The following is a 19,926-nucleotide window of genomic DNA, read 5'->3' on the forward strand; positions in this document are numbered from 1 at the left end:
ACAGACTCCTACTGACAAATGCTAGCCTAGTGGATGCAGTGGAGTGGATATATGAAATCTTTTTTTATACAGCAGTGGTTGAGTCTCATAAGTTGCAGGCTGAAAATAGCTGTAACATACGTCAACTGCCTTGACAGTTCTAAGCTGAAATAATATAGTTCACAATAGGCTATAATGCATTGTGCATTTCTCCCATGTTAACCGTAGACATTCAAGATACTGGGCGGTGTGGAAGAGGGTGGGAATCATATAATAATAATAATAATAATAATAATAATAATAATAATAATAATAATATAGGGTGGTTCACAAATCATGATAAGCTACCTCAGGGCCATGCACTCATTGTTGTTTAACCCTCAAATAACTTAAAACACCTGAGTTTGCACAAGTCTCTATGTGTCCACATGTGCTGAAATGGAAGCCACAACTTGCTTATGTCAGAATGGTGCAGCTCAGAACCCTGAGGGTTTATTAACCATGAGTTGTTCAGTTTAATGTGTGAACCAGCCCAAAGTGTGTGAGTATGTGTGTATGTGCACTGCCATCTGTCAGCAGCACAGCACCATTAAACCAAGACACTTGGAAGTTGAGATGCATGTAAAGGGAACTGAGGGAGTATACTCCTCTGAATTTTTTTGCTTTTAAATTCATTAATTAATGTTAATGTACCCATGTGGTAGAAGTCTTCAGCAACATTCGCAGCCACTAGGAGCACTCTATAGGTCACTTATAATTGTATAGTTCGCACGATGATGATGATCCTTGTCAAACCTTACACTCAGTAAGTGCTCTTGGATGCACCCACAAAAGCTTGTGTGAGGATAAATCTGTTCATATTCAAAATGTCACAGGACTCCTTTGTTTTCCTGCATACTAATAGCTACCCTTCTGAAAGTTTTTAAGCAGTACAATAATATAAAAACATTATGTGTTATAAAAGGCTACTCCTGGAAGATTCAGCATGAACTGGGACAAGAAAGACATTCCAAATAGAAGGATTAGTAGTTTTAGGAATCCTGCTATTTCCCATTAGGCTGTTATTTTGGTTTTCTTTGTAATTTCCAATACATAGCATGATATTACTGCAGTGGGAAGGCTTGTCTGTATGAAGTCTGATATGCACCACTCCTCTTTATGCTATAGTGGACTGTTGTGCTGCATTTCACTGGTATATCTGAATAGCTGTCTGATGAAAATTATGGCACTTATTTAGCACAGGAAGCTAAAATACTGCCGTTACCTCTGTTTCACTTTGTATTCAGACACATAAACTCATGCAACATCATTATTGTTATTTTCTCCCCAGTCCCAGAAGCTGAGCCTATTGAATATGCTCAGTTTCCTTTCTACCTCAATGGATTGCGTGATACTTCTGACTTTGTGGAAGCTATTGAGAAAGTTAGAGCAATCTGCGATAACTACACCAGTCTTGGGGTTCCCAGTTACCCAAATGGATACCCATTCCTCTTTTGGGAACAATATATTGGCCTTCGTCATTGGCTCCTCTTGTCTATTAGCGTGGTTCTAGCCTGCACATTTCTGGTGTGTGCCCTCTTCCTTCTGAATCCCTGGACGGCTGGGATCATTGTAAGTCTTTGTTGAAGTTAAATTCCTTTCAACATAGCTCTTGCTACAGTCGGGAAGGTTTTGTTTATGTCTAGGCTACTGATGGAGTATGCATATTGCATCATTCATGATATATTTATTCAACTTGAGGGGGTAGGGTTCATGGTAAAGGTATAAGCTTTGCTAACCTTAATCCTTGGTCTACTCTGTTAGCTGCAGTTTCAAAATAAAAAATAAAGATGTCTAAACTTTTGCCCTCATTCTTGTAACTAGAAGAAAAATGAAGGAATGCTTTAATGTCTTTAATAAAAATTATTATTATAAGCCAAATAAGTTTACGAGTTTTTAAAATTTTGATTTCTTTAGAGGGAGGAGTATGAACTGTCCATAAACAGTTCATTGAGTTCTATCCAGTATTAGCCTAGCTTAAATCCTTTCATTTTAATGAGTCCCCTTCACTTAGAACTAACTTTGGATATAACCCATTGTTCGTTGTGTTCTGGAAATGACCCCAGCTCTGTTTACTTGAGAAATAAGTCTCATGACTCTACAAAAGTGGCTTAAAAGTCATTGCTCTGTTCTGTACAATTTTTTCGCATGTGCATCCCAATGTCCTAGGCAAATGGTTGCTTCCCAAAGTGAGCTCCTCCTTTGGAGATACTTTACTTGTTGACTCCTGGAGGTGCTCATTGCTTAAGCATAACATGTATGCAAATTCTCAGAGCCCCAGCAGTGTAAAAAATTGCCATTTTGGCAACACCCTAAGCAATATTAGGATTGGGTGGGAGAGGAGAGAGAACACAGGGCTGTAGGGTATAGCAGAAATAAAATGATGAATATAAATTGTATAGACTAGGTTTTTTATATGTTCCAGGAAGCACTGGACATCTTTCAGTACACAAGCACTCTTTTCAAATGGAATGTTAATGTTATTCTACCTAAAATTTACGAACTTCTCTCTAGCTTATAAAACGGTAGAAGTAGAAAGCAATTACCAGGTTTGGGGCGTATAGAATGTACAGCAGGTACGTTAAAAGGTAAATGTTTAGTCTAGAACAGCTTTCAAAAGACATAGACTATATATGTTATCATTCATGAATGGTTAATTTGTAATTTATTGTAGGCCTACAGGAGTGGGGTTTGCTTACAGAAAAGGATTTTGCTGTTTTAACAGTCTTCAGGCTTTCTTCTTTTTGTAATTCTCTCTGTTTTGGTTCCTATTGCATGTTCCCTCTCCTGCCTTGATTTTTTTTAAAAGATAGATAAATAAAGCTCCTTTCCTTAACTTTTACTGTCTGGTTTGCTCCTGTTAATCCCCCCAAGTTCTTCAAAGCTAAGGGGCCCTTTGTAACCTGACCACCATCAGCTGATTACAGCATTCTGTGTACTGACTAGTCAGGAGTCATCTACACTTAGTCTATAATTTTCTCAAGACTGGGAAAGAAGAAAGCTCGATTCCTGTATCTTTCCTTGGATTAATCACTATTCTCTGAGTATATTAAGTGAACATGGAATGTTGCCAGAAAGCAGAGATTAGCCAACCAGATTTCAGATTGTATGTCCAAATTATAATCAAAACAGAAATAAATACATTGGACAGTAACCAGTGAAGTGCTACGACTACATAATTTATCTTAGCAGTTGAACCAAGCTGTTGGATACTACCCTTAGGTTAACACTTGCTTTAGAGGAAGTAATTACACTGGGATCGCTAAAGAATGTAGATCAGCCTTCCCTAATTTAGTGCCTTTTTTACTTCAGTGCCCATCAGCCCCTACCACCATAGCCAATGGTCAGGAATACTGGAAGTAAAAATAGCAACTAATGCTTATTGGGGATGATTCTTAGCTTGCTTAAGTCAGCAAATTATAAGAATAAAGAAAACCCCTAGAATAGAGAAAGAACAAAGAAAATCCTTTTGCATTTTCTCGCTCTATGGGGTAAGTTGCTAACTACTGTTTGACTCCCATAGGTGGTGGTGCTGGCTCTGATGACGGTGGAGCTCTTTGGCATGATGGGCCTGATTGGAATAAAGCTGAGCGCAGTGCCTGTAGTCATCCTGATTGCTTCTGTTGGAATTGGAGTGGAGTTCACCGTTCATATTGCCCTGGTAGGTGGAATCCAGGCAGTGCTTTTTAGTAACAGGAACACTGGAAAAAATGAGCTGCTTGTTGCATCTGCTTGGTTTAATTTCCTTAGAACTGTGTAACTTCAGAATGCAAACGAATGAGGAAGGGTCTCATGTTGAAATACTCATGCCAGAAATATCTTAGATTTTGAAAGCTTGCACTGGTAGAAGAAGGTTACTCCATATTCTTCTCCGTGTATTCCCATCTTCAACATTAAGGACAACTTTGAAATGAGGAAATGAAGCATTTCAGCATGCATGTCCAACATGTTTCTGCAATACTGCTGTCACAGCCTGATTGTATATTTTACTTGTTGCCAAGTATTTGTGTTGCTCAAGAATTTGCATTACACAGTATTAATGATACATCTTTCATCAGAAAAAATCCTTACCAGTTGGAAGCAACCCCCAAATAAAAGTACTTTTAGGGCTCAATCCTATGTACATTTGGACAGAAAAGTCCTGCAATGCCAAGCTAGCATGGAGTTACAGGGTTTGGGGGGCTTTTTGCCTAAGCTTACATAAGATTGCTCCCCTTCATCTGAGAACAGGTATATTTATCATGGTCATGCCTATTATTTTGTACTAGTTGGAACTGATACATAGAGTGCCTTTCACTCAAATGTGTGTCTCCATAGCTAGTGCTTAAATGTCTAACATTGGGAAGGGGGCTTTCAGTTAGCTTGTTATGGATCCTAAAATCCCCCTTCTTGCAAGTTAAATTTTCTGAAAGATTACCAAAGCAACGTCTTCTCTATATTCTAATTAGTGCATTAATGGTATATATGAGAGATAGTGCCAGCAGCTGGGTTTAAGCTGCGTGGCTTTTTTCCTCCTCTGGGGAAAAGCAAGAATCCCTGTCAGCTGTATGCACTAACTTGACTGCATGGACACCATTTTTTTCCAGGCATTTTTGACTGCAATAGGAGACAAGAATCGCAGGGCTGTCCTGGCGTTAGAGCACATGTTTGCGCCTGTATTGGATGGAGCTGTGTCTACGCTGCTTGGTGTATTAATGCTTGCAGGATCTGAGTTTGACTTTATTGTCAGGTAAACCACATGCATATTCCACGACTCCCCACAATTTATCAGACTAGTGCAAACTGCCTATGATTGCATACTCAGAATTGGGGTTAAGAAAATTTCTATTACAAAGTGCTACTTTGGGATACCTTAGTGAGTTTGGGTTGTGAAAATATCCACTAAGGGAGATTTTTTTCACAGGAACATGCTTGTGTATTCTCATTGACCTTCTGTGTTGTGATATTTTGCATTATGTGCTGTGCTTGCGTGTTTCATGATTCTACTTTCACTCTGCTTTTTAAACTGCTGGTTTAAATTTTAGTAGCTGTTCCCACTTACATAGCAAGCTCTGGATTTAGTTCTTGAAAAATCGGATTCCCTCTCAGAAAAATTCTTGTGCAGCTTCTAGTTTGCTCAATAGCAAAATTAAGTTAGTCCCAAAGAGCCAATATTGTCCAGTGGTTAGCTGGAGGTGACCTTTAACCTAACCACTCTTTGAAACTATTTACATGCAGAGTACTTGGAGTGGAGCAGCCTGAAAATCTATAAACATCCTGAAACTGAAACTCTCCTCCTCCCCCCTTCCTCCCCCACCAATCCCACCCTTGTTTGAAGCTTATGGAAAACTTCGGCAGACCAAAATAAAAAGTCCAGTGTAAAATGTGGGCAGGCAGGCACCTACAACATCACTGAATGTAACTTAAAATCCATAAAATAAAGTCCAAAGGCCTTTCTGTCTGAAGCTAAAGGGAGCCTGTTTTCTTGCATATTTAGCTAAGAATGTGCATCCGGCAGAATCAGAAGGGAACTTGAGAGGAGTGGTGAAATGGATCTTGTTTTCCTTCTAACAAGGAAGGAATCTTGTTTTCCTTCTAACAAGAGATGCTGCAAGGAAAAGCAGCCACCTCTCTGTTTGCCACGCAAACCTGCCAAATAAAAGAACTTGATAGTGGGAGCCCCAAATTAGAATGTACTCTTCAGATTGACATGGTCTAGGCTGACAAATGAAAAACAGTAAACATCAATATAAAACCTAAAGCCTCTACTGTTAGTAAGGAGGAGTAGAATAGCATTGGGGAAACTTATATTAGTCTCTCAAGATGTCATGAAATCATATGCTCTTTCTGCATTCACTCCAATATAGAAGCTAGTTGTCAACTGGTTCTGCTGCAATCCACCAGTGCATTCTTTTTCTCACACTCCCGTCTTCATTAATAAATCTGCACAGCACTTCTTCCTTAGGCCTTTACATAAAATCCCCACCCACTTCCAAAAAAGCACTTCCCGTGTGAGGTAACCAGTAACTAGATATACAACAGTCGAGGGCACAAATGCAGCAGTGGGGACACTCTGAATATACTGATAAGGTGGGAAACCATATAGTACTGATAAGGTGTACTGATAAGGTAGCCACCGAAAAGTCATGTCAGTTATTTATGCCGACAGCCAATGACACACACTCACTCATACATACACACACACTTGGATCGAGAGAGTTGTATGCAGAATCTTACTAATGGAACAGGGTCCTCTTGGGTCTCTGCTCCCTACTCTTCTGCTCAGTCCCACGGCACTTGTACCCTCTGAAAATCTGCCCCTCAGAGTTGTAGGACCCTCTGGAGCAGCATGAAAAGTGGTGCATGATGGTCCAGCATATATTGCCACTTACCCCTTCCACAAGCAGAAACCAAAAGTGATCCAAAGGTGGATCCAACACACTGTACGATGGGGGAGAGGAGGGGAGAGGAGAGGAGGCATAATGGAGTGAGTACTGGGAAGCCCATACTTAATAGTGAGATAGCTGCATCAGGTGGCAATGAATGCAACAACTTGCCAGTGGCCTGGTAGATTTCAGGTACTGTCTGCTTAGTCAACAAGTATTGTCTGTATACACCATTTTCCCTCAGAAATTAAATGTGTGCTTTAAAAATAGCGGAATGGGTATTTCAGCACTTCAGTACATTGGCTGCATGCTCCCAGCCATCTCATTTTGTGATACACTTTGGGCCTAGTTCCTCTGTTTTTTCAAAGATGGCTCTCAAGTAAATGAGCAAAGCTGGAGCATTTTTCCGAGAGCTGATGGAGGCCCCAAACCTTTGGCAAGAACTAGGTGTTTAGCCCAACAGCACATCTGGGTAGAAGTTTTGTATACGCAAAGTGGTCAGATTTATAATCAGTCTGTTTATTCTTGAGCTAGACTGATGAGATGCAAATGTCTCCAGCGCTTCTTGTTGATGGCATTTCCCAGTATAAAGCTGTCTTAGTTTACATTAGTGTAAGAGATTAGTTTGTTGATTCCACGCACCCCTCCCCGCCGGCTTCTGCTAATGCAGACCAGAAATTCCCAGATGTAATCCTCAGTGATAGTTGTAGCTATCCATGTTGATAGATTTGATCAGATGAGTGCTTCCTGTTTAAACCACGTAGCCAGCAGTGACATGGCATCTTCCCCTTCTGCCCCTTTCACCTTCAAACTATTGCCTAAGACCCAAAGTCCCCAAATCCATTAGCTCCAAAATGGGTCTTTGAGCTTTACCTCTCTGCCCGCTGCTGCCCTCCCGCAGATACCTTCAACTCAGGCTTTCCTCTCGCGGCTGGTTTGCCATCTGATTCATGAAGGATACCAGACCTTAGCCCTCAATGGTGGGAAAGGACAACCACTTGTGCACTCTCTTCTTCTTCCATAGTCCTCCAGCCTTTATGTTTGAATTGGCTGACACAAAACAAGAGCATTCAGAGATGCTAAATTGTTCCACAAAAGATTAGCCTGCAATGCAGCTCTGCTATTGTAAAGTGCTCTTCCTCACCACAATGCTCAGGCTTACCACAGAATGGCCTGCATTTTCTTTGCAAAAAGCTGGTTCCTGTGTCTAAAAAGGTTGCAATTTGAGCTATTTGGTCAAACTGGAACTCACAGAATTCAAGGCGGAAAGTTGGGATTAATGAATGGCAAGGGAAAGCCTTACCTGATACACTAGAGATTTAATTAGAGATTCTGCTGTTAGGCGCAGAAGCATTTCACAGTGGATTAGCTGCTGGCAGAAGTGGGCTTCTTTTTCCTTCGAGACTAAATTGTTTAAATTCTACACCCTTCACTTCATTTGTTTGCTTCTGCTGGGTTTTCGCTAATGGGGGCCCCTTTTCATTGTATTTGTGCTTTCAATCTGTTCAGTCATTCAGTTCACATTCCATATTTTTGTGTTTGTGTAACACATTCATAAATAACATTACATGCTGGAAGATTTTGGTAAATTAACAAGCTTTTTTTCCCTTTCTTTTTTTTTGAACTAACACTTTGGGTTATGGAATGTAGCTCCTCTAATCCAAAAGGTAAAAAAAAATGCATGCTGACTTTGTACATTAAAAACCACTCTGAATGTTATGTTGGTACGCTTGGTTTGAAAGTTTGATAAAATCTGTTCAGTTTTTCGTTTTCTGGTTTAAATATTTAACGCATTTAACATTAGTATATTAAAATATTTCAGGTATTTCTTTGCCGTTTTGGCCATTTTAACCATCTTGGGTGCTTTGAATGGATTGGTGCTACTTCCTGTTCTTCTTTCCCTGTTTGGACCATATCCTGAGGTTAGTATTTTATTGGACTTTATAGTTATTTCATTCTCAGCTGCTATTAGGATTTTATGTCTTTTTCATTGTGTGTTACTTGTAATTATTTTACATTGCAATGTTTTTTACTTAAGTTTAGAAATCAGATTTTTTTAAAAAAATTGAAAATAAGTGTTAAGTATCTGAAATCTGGTTTGGCTGTCCAGATCTTTTTTAACTTTCTGATGCAATGCCTGACCTTGAGAGCACAACATTTGTCATCAGTACATGGACATGCCATCCTTTTCTCCTAATATCCAAATCTACCTGTGTGTTGCTTTTTATCAGAACAGACCACAGGGGTAACAATCATAAAAATCAGCTTGTATACTGCAGCTTACAAACCTGTGAAACCAGTGGATCTAACACTTGAATATGTGTCTATTATGGGATGCTGCAGTCAAGCCACTGTTGTGCTTTTGTAGGCAGGGGAACGCTCCACTCACGCAGCGTAAGAGTGCCATATGTGCAGAGCATTCTTTTTCATTGAAGAGAAAGGAGCACATGGTAGGGATGTGTCGCTTTTAGTCGGTGGCACTTGTAGAAGTGGGCGCCATAGATCAACCTTCCCCAACCTGGTGGCCTTCAGAGGCATTTGGACTGCAACTCCCAGAATTCCCATCCAGCAGGGCCTTTGACTGGGCATTCTGGGTACTGCAGTCCAAATGTGTCTGGAAGACACAAGGTTGGGGAAGGCTGCCATAGACTGACCGACTGTGTACGTGGCCGTGCTCACACTCCTCCTGTGAGCCACTTTGCTCCACTGCCTCATTCAGCCTCTCCCAGCTTTGTGCCTTCCAGTTGTATTAGGCTATAGCTCCCATCATCCTCAGCCAGCAATGCCTGGAAAGGATTGTAAATTTTAATCCAACACATCTGGAGAGAGCCAGGTTGGGGGAGACTGGACGGATTCCCATTGCCTAGAAACTTGCTGTTGGGGCAGGGAAAGGCAGAAATGGGGTAGCAGAGACAGCTTTTTGTATGCTTCGAGGCCCAGGTAGAGCACCCGGTAGAAACCCAGTATCCCATTAGAGAAATTATTTCTTTATTTATAATTGAATTTATAATCCGTGTTAACCGATAGCCCAGGAGGACTCTCTGGCTGGGTTTATCTGAAAACACATGAAAACAAAACAAACAATGACAATGAAAACAATATACAACAACATAATCCCCATCATAAACACAAACCACAACAATATATAATAAACATACAGTAAATATACAATATGAATAAATTTTTAGACAAACACACACACACAAAATAAATATACAATATACAGCTGAGAATTTAACCTGAGAATTAAAACAGTACATGTTAAATACTAACGTACACCCAACATTTAATTCAGTTAAAATTAATCAACTCTACAGAATTAAAATCAATTATTAAAATATCTGGAGAATAAAATGGTTTTCCCCTGGTGCTATAAAGATTGTAAAGAGGGTACAGGCGAACTGCTCTTGGGAGCAGTTGCATAGGTGGGGTGCAGCCACTGAGAAGGCCCCTCTTCTGTTCGCCATCCTCCTTACCTCCTTGGAGAATGGCTCCTTGAGAAGGGCCTCCAAACCTGATCTGAGGGGTCATATGGGAGCAGGAGATCCTTCAGGTATCCTGGTCCCATGCTATGTGTGTTTAAACAAATAAATGATGTTCTGTGTGTAATTCACATTGTGTGTAGACTGCCATTTGGCCCGGTCAATTTCCCCAGCAGAAGAAGCCATGCTGAGAGCAGTCAACCTTATTATGCTTACCTTCTCCTTGCCCCAGGATTAGTTGTGGCTGGGTGCTCGGCACCAGGGAAGAGAGAGGTAGGAGCAGGAATTCTGTGAATGATGGTACTGACCTTTTGCATAGCACTTGGACCTTTGTAAATGTTTAAACATGGACGGAAGCACAGCCCTTTTTGGGGTGAGCAGAGGGATGCTTAGGGATCCCTAGCACAAAGAGCTTTGGTTTATGCCCAGAGGTCATGGATTCTGTGTTAAAATTCAGAAAACCAAACTTACATTACTGAAATGTATAATGGAAATTAAACAGATTTGCATATTTCATTCAATCTTCATATCTGTTTTCAGTAGCAGAATTGGTTAGGTTATTTTATTTTCTTTCTAATTAATTTTCAACCAATCAAAAAGGAGTGTTGGAGAGAGGGACTGTACATAATTTGTGATAGAAGATAGGAAGAAAATTTAGAATTTTTATTATTTAAGATAGTAGAGGGACAAGTTGTTGGACTTCCAATGCTGAGTGTGGTCCATGTGTGATCACGTATAGCAGCAGGCAATGCTTATGCTGCCTTGGTAAGAACTGAACTGGACTTAGAAATGAATTGCTACTGCAGATGGTATCAAATTAGTAACAAATTCCATCCACCTGCATCCAGTCAAAAGTCTGAGTGCTATATTTAAAGCAGCCAACATTTTTGAATACTTTTCAAAGTCATGGTATTGTGCATATGTAATCTAAGCCAAAAGGGCAAATCCACATGTTACAAGCAGCAACAAGAGTTCAACAAAAATGCATTAACTGCAGTTTTTTAAAAGATATCAGATCTGGACATATTTCATGCTACTACGCTTTGCATCAGGAGATATTACAAAGTGCAAGCAATTTGTGGTTTTTCAACAGAGGGCTAGGTGTTCCTTCAGAATCTGTGAACCAGCCTGAGGCTTTTATAAACATACATTAAGAGTTTTTAATTATCCTTCTTAGGTTTCTCCAGCTGATGGAAGGAGCAGGTTACCTACCCCCTCTTCTGAGCCACCCCCAAGCATTGTGAGGTTTGCCATACCACCAGGACATGCTCAGAATGGGTCAGATTCTTCTGATTCTGAGTACAGTTCTCAGACCACAGTATCAGGAATAAGTGAGGAGCTCCATCAGTATGAAGCTACGCAAAGGACTAGTGCCCCAGTCCACCAAGTCATTGTTGAAGCAACTGAAAATCCAGTATTTGCCAGATCCACTGTAAGTATCCCAATCCCACCCATTCTCTTGCCTAGTAGTCTTGCATCCTGCATTGTCTTATCAACCCGTGCCCTAGTTGGCTTGACAGAAGCTACTGCAAATACATGGAGCCTCACCTCCCAAACTGCTTCATGCTTTTGGGTAGTGCTTGGTCTGAAAGTTCATACACATGACAAAGTAACTGAGATGGCAAGCTCCAAAACTTCTCAGGATAATTTGGAGCTGTTTTTGCTCTAAGGTTGCATGTTTGAGAGGCCTTTTGACTTGAATCTCTGACTTGCCTGGGGACAGCTTCAGGCACTCCCACGGTGGCAGCTGCCTCAGTCAGGCAAAGGACTGCAGCAGCTCATTCACACTTTCACGAAGCTGTATATGTGAGAGCATGAGTGCAAAGAGGGAATAAATGGTGCCTCTTTTGTGACCTGACCTTTAATTATCTTTATTTCTGGCTCCATGTGGTGCAAATCTCAAAAGCATTTTGGGAAAGGAAGTGTTGGTACAACTTCAGCGCTAAACAAATGTAGTCATGTTTCATTTGTGTTATTTCTTTTTCTGAAAGTGCAGAGGTTTAGATTAAGAGCTTGGCATAGCTCTGGACTGGAATTGGGCAAGTCCTTTCTCATCTGTAGGAAGTAGCTTTGGTAAAAGATGTAATAGAAAATAGGGGGGTTTAGGGTTAGGGTTAGTGCCCTGGCTGCACAGTGCCTTGGCTGCCCCACACATCTGCAGTGGAGCCTTGGAGAGGACAAATAGGGGTGTGCCAGGGATGAGGAAGGGAGGCAGTGTGGCTTATGCCAATTCCTATCGGTGTCTAAGCCTCCTCCTTTCCTCTTCTCCAGAGCTTCCGAGCTTTATGTAGACAGCCCCATATGGTTCCCTAGGTAAAAAGCTGGGTCAAGGCACAGTGCAGCTTGCTCTTGCCATTGGATGTTTGTAAGCCTCCAAGCAATTGGATTGCACCCTTAAAAAGAATAAGAAATCTACCCAACATATTGGATAGCACAGATCATAAAGATTTCACTGAAGGTGTTATAAACCACATTCTGAAATAATTAAAGCACCAAATGCTGGCCGTTGTACAAGTACAGAGGGAAAAATATTTCCCTCCCCCATTACTATCCAGTGCTGCATCTGGGATGAAATGCAAATAAGTAGAGGCCTAAAAATAGGTACAGGCTGAACCACATTTTGAGTTGGTCATGGTTGTTTGATTTATGTGGCTGCTGTGCTTCACGCTTTTTACTAAGATCCAAAAAACCAGATTCTTACAACTTACATCCCAGATGCTTACATCCCACTAACATCCTGTGTACGCATACCCAAGCTGAACCACAATTTCTGCTGCAGCCCAACTATTTGGTTAGGGAGCTACTTTGGAGATTGATTCCATCCATCTTCTTGAAATATACTGATAAATGTGTCAGAAGCTTAGAATTACCCGCTGCTGAGTTTGAGGGAAGTGTGTTTGTGCGCATTCATATACCGTCATTTAAGAGAACTGCTTTACACCAGGTTAGATCACTGGCCCCTCTAACCCGGTGTGGTTGAAACTGAATGGTAGTAGCCATTCAGGATTTCAAGCAGGAACTTTTCCTGCCCTTCCTGGAGATGCCAGGCATTGAACCTGGGACCTTTTATCTACAAAACATGGTCCACTGCTGAGCCACAGCCCCTGCTGTCATGATATGCCTTGTCACTTGTTACAACTTTTGGAGAACATACTGTAAGGAGAGCACCTGTTAACCTCCAAAATTACACTGTCAGAATTTGTCTGAGAAAACCTGATTCCTTGTTAGGCCATGGTAGGGTATCTAGCAGACGCAATCATTTTCTTTCATAGATGCATTCAAAGGTTTTGCTGCCTCTTTCATTTCCAGGTGATCCAGCCAGAGATGAGGTATGCGCAGCCAAGTCCAAGATCACAGCCTAACCAAGAGCCTGGATCCCAGCAAGCATGGCATCAACATAAGAAACCCAAAAGAGAACCAAGGGAAGGACTCCGGCCACCCCCATATCGGCCACGCAGGGATGCTTTTGAAATGTCTACTGAGGGGCATTCTTGCCCTAATAATAGGGACTTTTCTAGTCATAGAGCTCAGTCTCAGAACATCAGAAACCCCACCTTCACTGCCACAGGGGCTTCGGTGCCGCCTTACTGCCAGCCGATCACTACTGTGACTGCCTCCGCTTCAGTTACTGTCGCTGTGCATCCTGCCGTGCATGGTCACAATACTTGTGGGGGAGGCTTTCCACCCTACGAGGGATACCATGAAGCCGACCATGGACAATTTGAGGACCCTCATGTGCCTTTCAATGTCCGGTGTGAGAGGAGGAACTCTAAAGTAGAAGTAATAGAACTGCAAGATGTTGAATGTGAAGAAAGGACTTGTAGCAACAGCTCAGAGTAAGGTAAGGCTTTTCATCCCCGCTAGGTAACATTTTCTATTCCAGCTGCAGGCATGGAGCAATCCAAAACCATGTGTATGGAGCTCTCTTAGTCTGGAAGCCGGCTCTAGCTCCCAAAAATCAAGAGCGCCAGCTTATTACAGAAAACATTTCAGGGAGTAGGAATTAAAAGGTCAGTGTGGCAAATCTTAGCTCTGAATTGACACCTCTGGCACTTGTGGCCATCCAGATTTTGTTAGACTGCAGCTCCCATAATATTGGCACACTGATAGGACTTAGGATCCAAGTATGTCTGGTGGGCCACAGATTTCCTGGACAATATCCTAAATGATTGTCTACCCAGGTGCACTGATCAGTCGCTAGAAAGGAAGAGGCTTCTTGCCCTTATTGACGGTAGCCCAGCATCCCTGTGCCCCTGCTTCACCTTGTGGTTTGTAAGATCTGACTTGGCTGCCACAGCTCGGTGGTGGTGCCTTATTGCTTCCCCTCCCATAACTTTTCTGACTGCCACTGAATGCACTGCACATGAATGCATGTGTGCAGGATTGAAACCCTATTACAGCATTCTTCCTCTGCCTATTAGAGCCCTCCCTGACTTTTTAAATGAGAAATATCAAGGAGGATGTACTTAATCAGAGGCCAGAATGCCCTCGGAGGAGTTTGACCCTGATGCATCATAGTGCTGTGCACCAGGGCCTGGAAACTTTCAGTCTACACTTATTTCAGATGAGGCCTAGATAGTCTGGTGGGTGGACCAACATGGGGCCTGCATGGGTGGAGGTCTCAGGTTTGTTGTGTACTCTCCTAATGTTGGACATAGCTGGTTGGTCTCAGCCCTGATTTACATGCAATGCTAAATTGTAATTAAGCATTACAGGTACAAGTCTATAGCCAGTGATCTTATCCCTCCGTGCTCCTCTTCCACGGGGGCCATAACAAGATAGGAACTAGTACGCATGTCCATTTTCGTTGGTTTGATTTTGCTTGCATCAATAATATCTAGTTAACCCAGTTTGTCTAGGCTGGGACATAGCAGACTGTGTTCTGTTGAAAACATGAGCAGATGCTTCTGGAGAGGACTGGCGGGTGCATGAGCCTGGGACTAATATACATAGCACTAAAAAAGAGCAGTAGTTCCGTGAATCTGCTGCTGGGAGGGGAAAGAGGCAATAGGCAAATGAGCAATGCAGAAGAGCAGATACAGAAAAACAAATTGCTCTAAGTTATATCTAATGATAGAAAAACTAAATTAAAAGAACTATGGAGACATCTGTGAGAAGTCCCATTCATTTCCTTGGAAACATATGAGGAGCTGGGATAACCTGGTTTAGAGCAAGCCTGCCTTACAATATTACACTGAATTCCCTGTAATCCTTTTTCACTTCTAGGAGATATATATAGATATACATTACATTTAATTACATTTAATTAATTACATTTCTATCCCACCCTTTAGCCAAGCTGACTCTCTGTGTGGGTTACAAGATGTATAATAACACCAACATACACAATAAAAACAATAATATTAAGTTGGGCATATATAATACAATAAAATAACAACAATAAAAACACAGAAAAATCCCAAAAAACCTCACAAAGGATTCAAAGGATAGTGAGTGTAGGGACATCAAGGAGTCAGATTTTTAATGGTGCTCATTTACTTGAGATGTTGGTACAACTTGTGAACAATATGACATACCTCTGTCAGTTGTGCTTGCAAACCTGGGCAGAGATGCATCGTGAGCTACCTAGAAATGGAAATATTGAAAATTAACAAGGCGTTTAAAAAACCCTGTTTAAATTATTTGGCCACAGGAAGCCACTGCCAATGCTGGAAAAAGAACATCGGCCTCCTAGCTTTTAATTGCAGGACTTGTCAGATGGCTTGGGGCTGAGGTGATTTATTTATCTTTGCTGAACTTTAGGTGAACAGTGGGGCTCCTTTTTTTGTCTCTATTTGTACAGGGAAATAACTGAAGCAAAGAAGAGGCCAAAGATGGGAAACCTCCTCTTTCCAGAACTGCTTGAAGAGAAACTGCTTGAAGTTATGGAAAAGGACAATGCTGCATCAGGACAACAGTTCCCTGTTACTGTAACCTATTGTATAATTTTGTGAAATATTTCTATAAATATTTAAAAGATGTACACATGTGTAATATACAAGAGAAACTGTGTAAAATAGTATAATCTGGAGTTGTTTTAACTCCTGTTTAACAGAGTGGGGACTATTGTCGGTATTCTGTACTTTATTGTACATTGATCTCTGTACTACAACTAAGCTTAATCTAGTCGTAAATTTCAGCATATGTTGCTGCTGCTTAAATATTGTATAATTTACGTGTATAATTCTATGCAAATATTGCTAACGTATTAGGATTTTATTTTTGTTTGTTTTTGGTAAAGGTGTGTGTGTGCGCGCATGCGCATGTGTGTGTGTTAAAGTATTTTAAAATTTCCATATCACAGCCCTGTGGTAGTATGAAATGTTTCTGTTGACTTTCAAACACGCTATGCGTGATAATTTTTTCTTTTTCTTTTTTCTGTGTGTGTGTGATGAACAAATATGAAGAGCAGTGGGTTAACCTTGGTGAGTGAAGCAAGCAAAAATGTGTGAGTTCTGTTGCGATGTGCATGTTTGTGTACTGTAAGGACTATGTCAAGCACAGACTATCAAGAGCATCAGATACATGACTCACTGAAATGAATGTTGCATGTGCAAGTAGATGGTTTTTGGGCCACTCCATCCCATAATCAACAGCTCATGTGCAGGGGATTTTCCAGGAGGATTTTGTTCACTGGGGTAATCTTTCTTGGGTAAGGCTACAATCCAGCCCACATTTAATTTGTGAAGACCTGACACTGAAATTAGTCCAATGCCCACGTGTGCAGCTGGATGCAGGCTTATAGCTAGTCTTGTAGAGAACTACAAGTATCATTGGAGATCAGCCACTGCTACCAACCGCATCAAAGGACCGAGATAAAACAGAATAGAGATTAGGAATCGGTATTTATGGCCTTCAATTTTGTTACTTCAGTTATGCGGCATTTGGCTTTCTAGGGAAATAACCTGATCTGCATGTTAGTGATGTTATAGGGCAACTCACTAGGGCTGTAGCTCTGAATCTGGGAGGCCATGTGTCTCCACCACCTTGTGGTCCATGGATGCTTTCTGTAATAAAGGTATAAGGGCCCTGATGATGGCTGTTACATCTTAGTTTAGTTGGCTTTTGGCCCACATTTGCTTCCTCTCCTGCTGCCCTTCCTTGACTCTTTCTGCCTGTGTTTTTTTCTGCAGATTCTCCTGTCACTAATAGGAGTATCCTTAGAAGAACGGGTCTTTTAAAGACGGATACAGAGATTTTAGAGCATATGTTAATTAGCAAATGCAAACTAGTGCCTTTTTTCCACCTGTAGGTCTGAGTCCTGGATCTTTTGGACACCTAGCACTGCCTGCCACTGCTGCCTAAGCTTCCCTGCCCATCCATTCAGTGGCTAAACTTGTATCTCCTAGTAGCATTGGAATGGCATTCCATCCTTAGTGAAGCACAGCACCATAACTAGATGGCTAGTTTGCAGCAAAAGGCTCTTAAAAGCCAACTGGTTGAACGCCTTGGGAGATGCTGATAAAGGCATTTGGATAATCATATTAAAGACTTTGCTGCACGCTGAACTTTGTAAAGGCATTCTGAACATAATTGACATAGTTATATTCTTCCTACCAATATTTTTATGAGAATTTCAAATAAATTAAGAAGAGCTTCTGTTCAGATGGCAATTAAATCAATTTCTTAATGCATCCAAGCTACTAACAGTGGATGCTCACATCATGAATTGTTCTTTTCACAGTGTTACAGTAGCATTTTTAATAATGAAAATATTCCTTGAATTAGCAGAATAAAGTAACTTTTTAAAATTAACATACACTCTTCGTACATTCTTTCCCAGCCCTTTCTTAGAGCAAGGAATTAACTAATAGACATATTTAAAACAATCAGAGAAAAAGGGTTAGCACCAAAGGCATGAACTTGTACAGAGGAATATGCATAAAATTTAATAAAACAATAAGATGCCCAACACATTTCAGCAAAGACCTCCTATGGGGGAAGAAGAAAACAGAGATTGTATTTTGTATACTGAAACGTGTTGAGTTTTTTACTATTTTATTAAATATCATTTTAGTACTATTTGAAGTTTTTTTTTTTTTGGGCTTTCTTTTAAAACAAACAAGTCCATCTTGTATCCAGAGAAATATGCAAAGGGCACAAAGTCAGCACAGTTGACCTACCCTCTTTGTTAAGCACAGCATGATATCTGGATGTAGCGACAGAGGCTGGTGATGTACATTCTCTCTGCTGGCTCCCAGGCTCATCCAAAGGGAGGAGCTCCTGCATTCTGCTCATTAAAAGATGCATGAGCCCTCCTTGTGGAAGGAGCGCAAACATATCTCAAGGGGAAGTTAGACTATTGATCCTTTATATAAGACCCAGAAGAATGTATAGAAATGATGCAAAGCACTCACAAAACGCTGTGCATCCAGTTTATATAAGACCACCCATATCACTGAAGTAGAATGATCTTGTGATGTTTGAATGCCATTTCTTGATGAGGTGCAGCCTGCCTGATACTGGCAATGCTCTTAGACAAGTCCCACTAATTTTGGCAGAATTTCCCAACAGAATTTGCTTCTGAATTGTGCTTATTGATGGGTTGGCCAATTCGCTGTTGGCAAACTGAACCAGAAAGAAGGCCCTATTTATACACCTTACCAAACTGGCTCAGAAGGCCTCTCTGTTTAGGAAAAATACCTAATATGGGGTGTGGGGTTCTGCAAATTTGGCTTGGTCTTGGGGAATCCCAGTGTGTCACAGTTAAACCCCCGGTGGCCCATATTGGGCTGACTTGAGATACCTGTTTTAACAGACCCTCAGTTTCAAACATTATTTGAATGGAGATACGCTTCTGCCAGGCTAAGTTTCTGCCCACAGATTTTCCTTCAGCCCTGCTAGACCATTTATAATGAAAGTGTAGTGCAAGCAGCCCTTTTCTGTCCCTGGCCTTGAAAGTGTGAGATGGCTCCTAACAACTACCTAACATGAACATTGGTAAAAGCAAGAAGGCATGTCATTGATTCATTAGTACATAAGCTACTTTTTAGTAGGACAACAAAGTTCAGTCTACTGACCCTGTTCCCTGTCGTAACATAAAAACACTTTGTGGCCAAAAGACACCATGCCCCCAACTGAGCAGTGGCAGTGTGGAGATGTCGGTATGATATTTTAAAAAGCTATATGTGTGATGCTAACGGTAGGCTACCCTCCACAGCCCATTGCTGTCGTGTTGGAGGTCACCACGGCTTACCACTGGTATTATTTTGGGACCAATCAGTCAGTCCATCCCACTCTACTTCCATTAAAGAAAGGAAGAGGGAAAAGTGGAAAGAGTGTTGTGCTCTGAAGCCCCTTCACCTTAGCCTTCCCGTGTGTGTGTGTGTGTGAGAGAGAGAGAGAGGTCCCTTGTGTGAGATACCTGCTTCTCAGTGCATAGTATATAGACCATTTTCTCTTCTTGTCACATTGGCAAAAGGAGATCTCAGTGGCTGGTTGTTTTAGTTTTTAACTTTAATTGTTGTTGATATTTATATTTTTGTATCATAAGAATGTGTTCGTACAGTATTTGTCATGCCAGTTTATAACAAACACAATGCAGGGATTTTATTTCTATTGGAAACACTATTACAGCTATGTTTTTACTTTATAATTGAATTTTTATTTGTATAGAATGCTTACTAATGTTAAATAGGAAGAGAGTATATAACATTTACATTAAGGACTCATTTTGTAGCTTTTTAGAGCAAGGAGTTAAAAGGAAAAAATATTCAGACTGGGTCTCATTGTCTGCCTGTGTTTTTTGTTTCTGTTTTTAGCAGGAATGGGTTTGTGTTTCAGTTACAAAGATAAAAGTATGCCATATAATTTATTTATATGAAAATTTATTTTTGTAGTGTACATAGTAGTCCTCAATTCTTTTGACAGAATTATATTTTTAAAGAGTTTATATGTAATGATGATACCATTATGTTTTGGAACATTGCTGAGACATAAATACAATGCACACTTTCCATGACAAGTCCCATTTGCAAACAAACAAACAAACGATAACAGTGTTAAAAGAGAGTGTGGATGTTTCATGTCATTCTGAACTGTTTTAGGTTTACCATTTTGTG

At 40.8% G+C, this 19,926-nt stretch overlaps 1 protein-coding gene across 3 annotated transcripts in view; it reads left to right on the top strand.

Annotated features, from left to right (window-relative positions):
• Positions 1-19,517, top strand: part of PTCH1 (patched 1) — a 101,035-nt gene extending 81,518 nt beyond the window's left edge. For 2 of the 3 annotated variants that reach the window (XM_044446302.1, XM_044446303.1), the window contains exons 18-24: positions 1,310-1,590; positions 3,542-3,679; positions 4,605-4,747; positions 8,206-8,305; positions 11,043-11,297; positions 13,175-13,706; positions 15,669-19,517. In XM_044446302.1, coding sequence (XP_044302237.1) covers positions 1,310-1,590; positions 3,542-3,679; positions 4,605-4,747; positions 8,206-8,305; positions 11,043-11,297; positions 13,175-13,705 — 1,448 coding nt within the window. In that variant the 3' untranslated portion in view covers position 13,706; positions 15,669-19,517. Of the gene's footprint in view, positions 1-1,309; positions 1,591-3,541; positions 3,680-4,604; positions 4,748-8,205; positions 8,306-11,042; positions 11,298-13,174; positions 13,707-15,668 lie in introns of those variants that run through there. The other variant, XM_044446304.1, reaches the window with a different exon arrangement.
• Positions 19,518-19,926: the final 409 nt, after the last annotated feature.

This window comes from Varanus komodoensis, unplaced genomic scaffold (assembly GCF_004798865.1).
Source record: "Varanus komodoensis strain SLA01 unplaced genomic scaffold, ASM479886v1 scaffold5, whole genome shotgun sequence".
Lineage (NCBI taxonomy): Eukaryota > Metazoa > Chordata > Lepidosauria > Squamata > Varanidae > Varanus > Varanus komodoensis.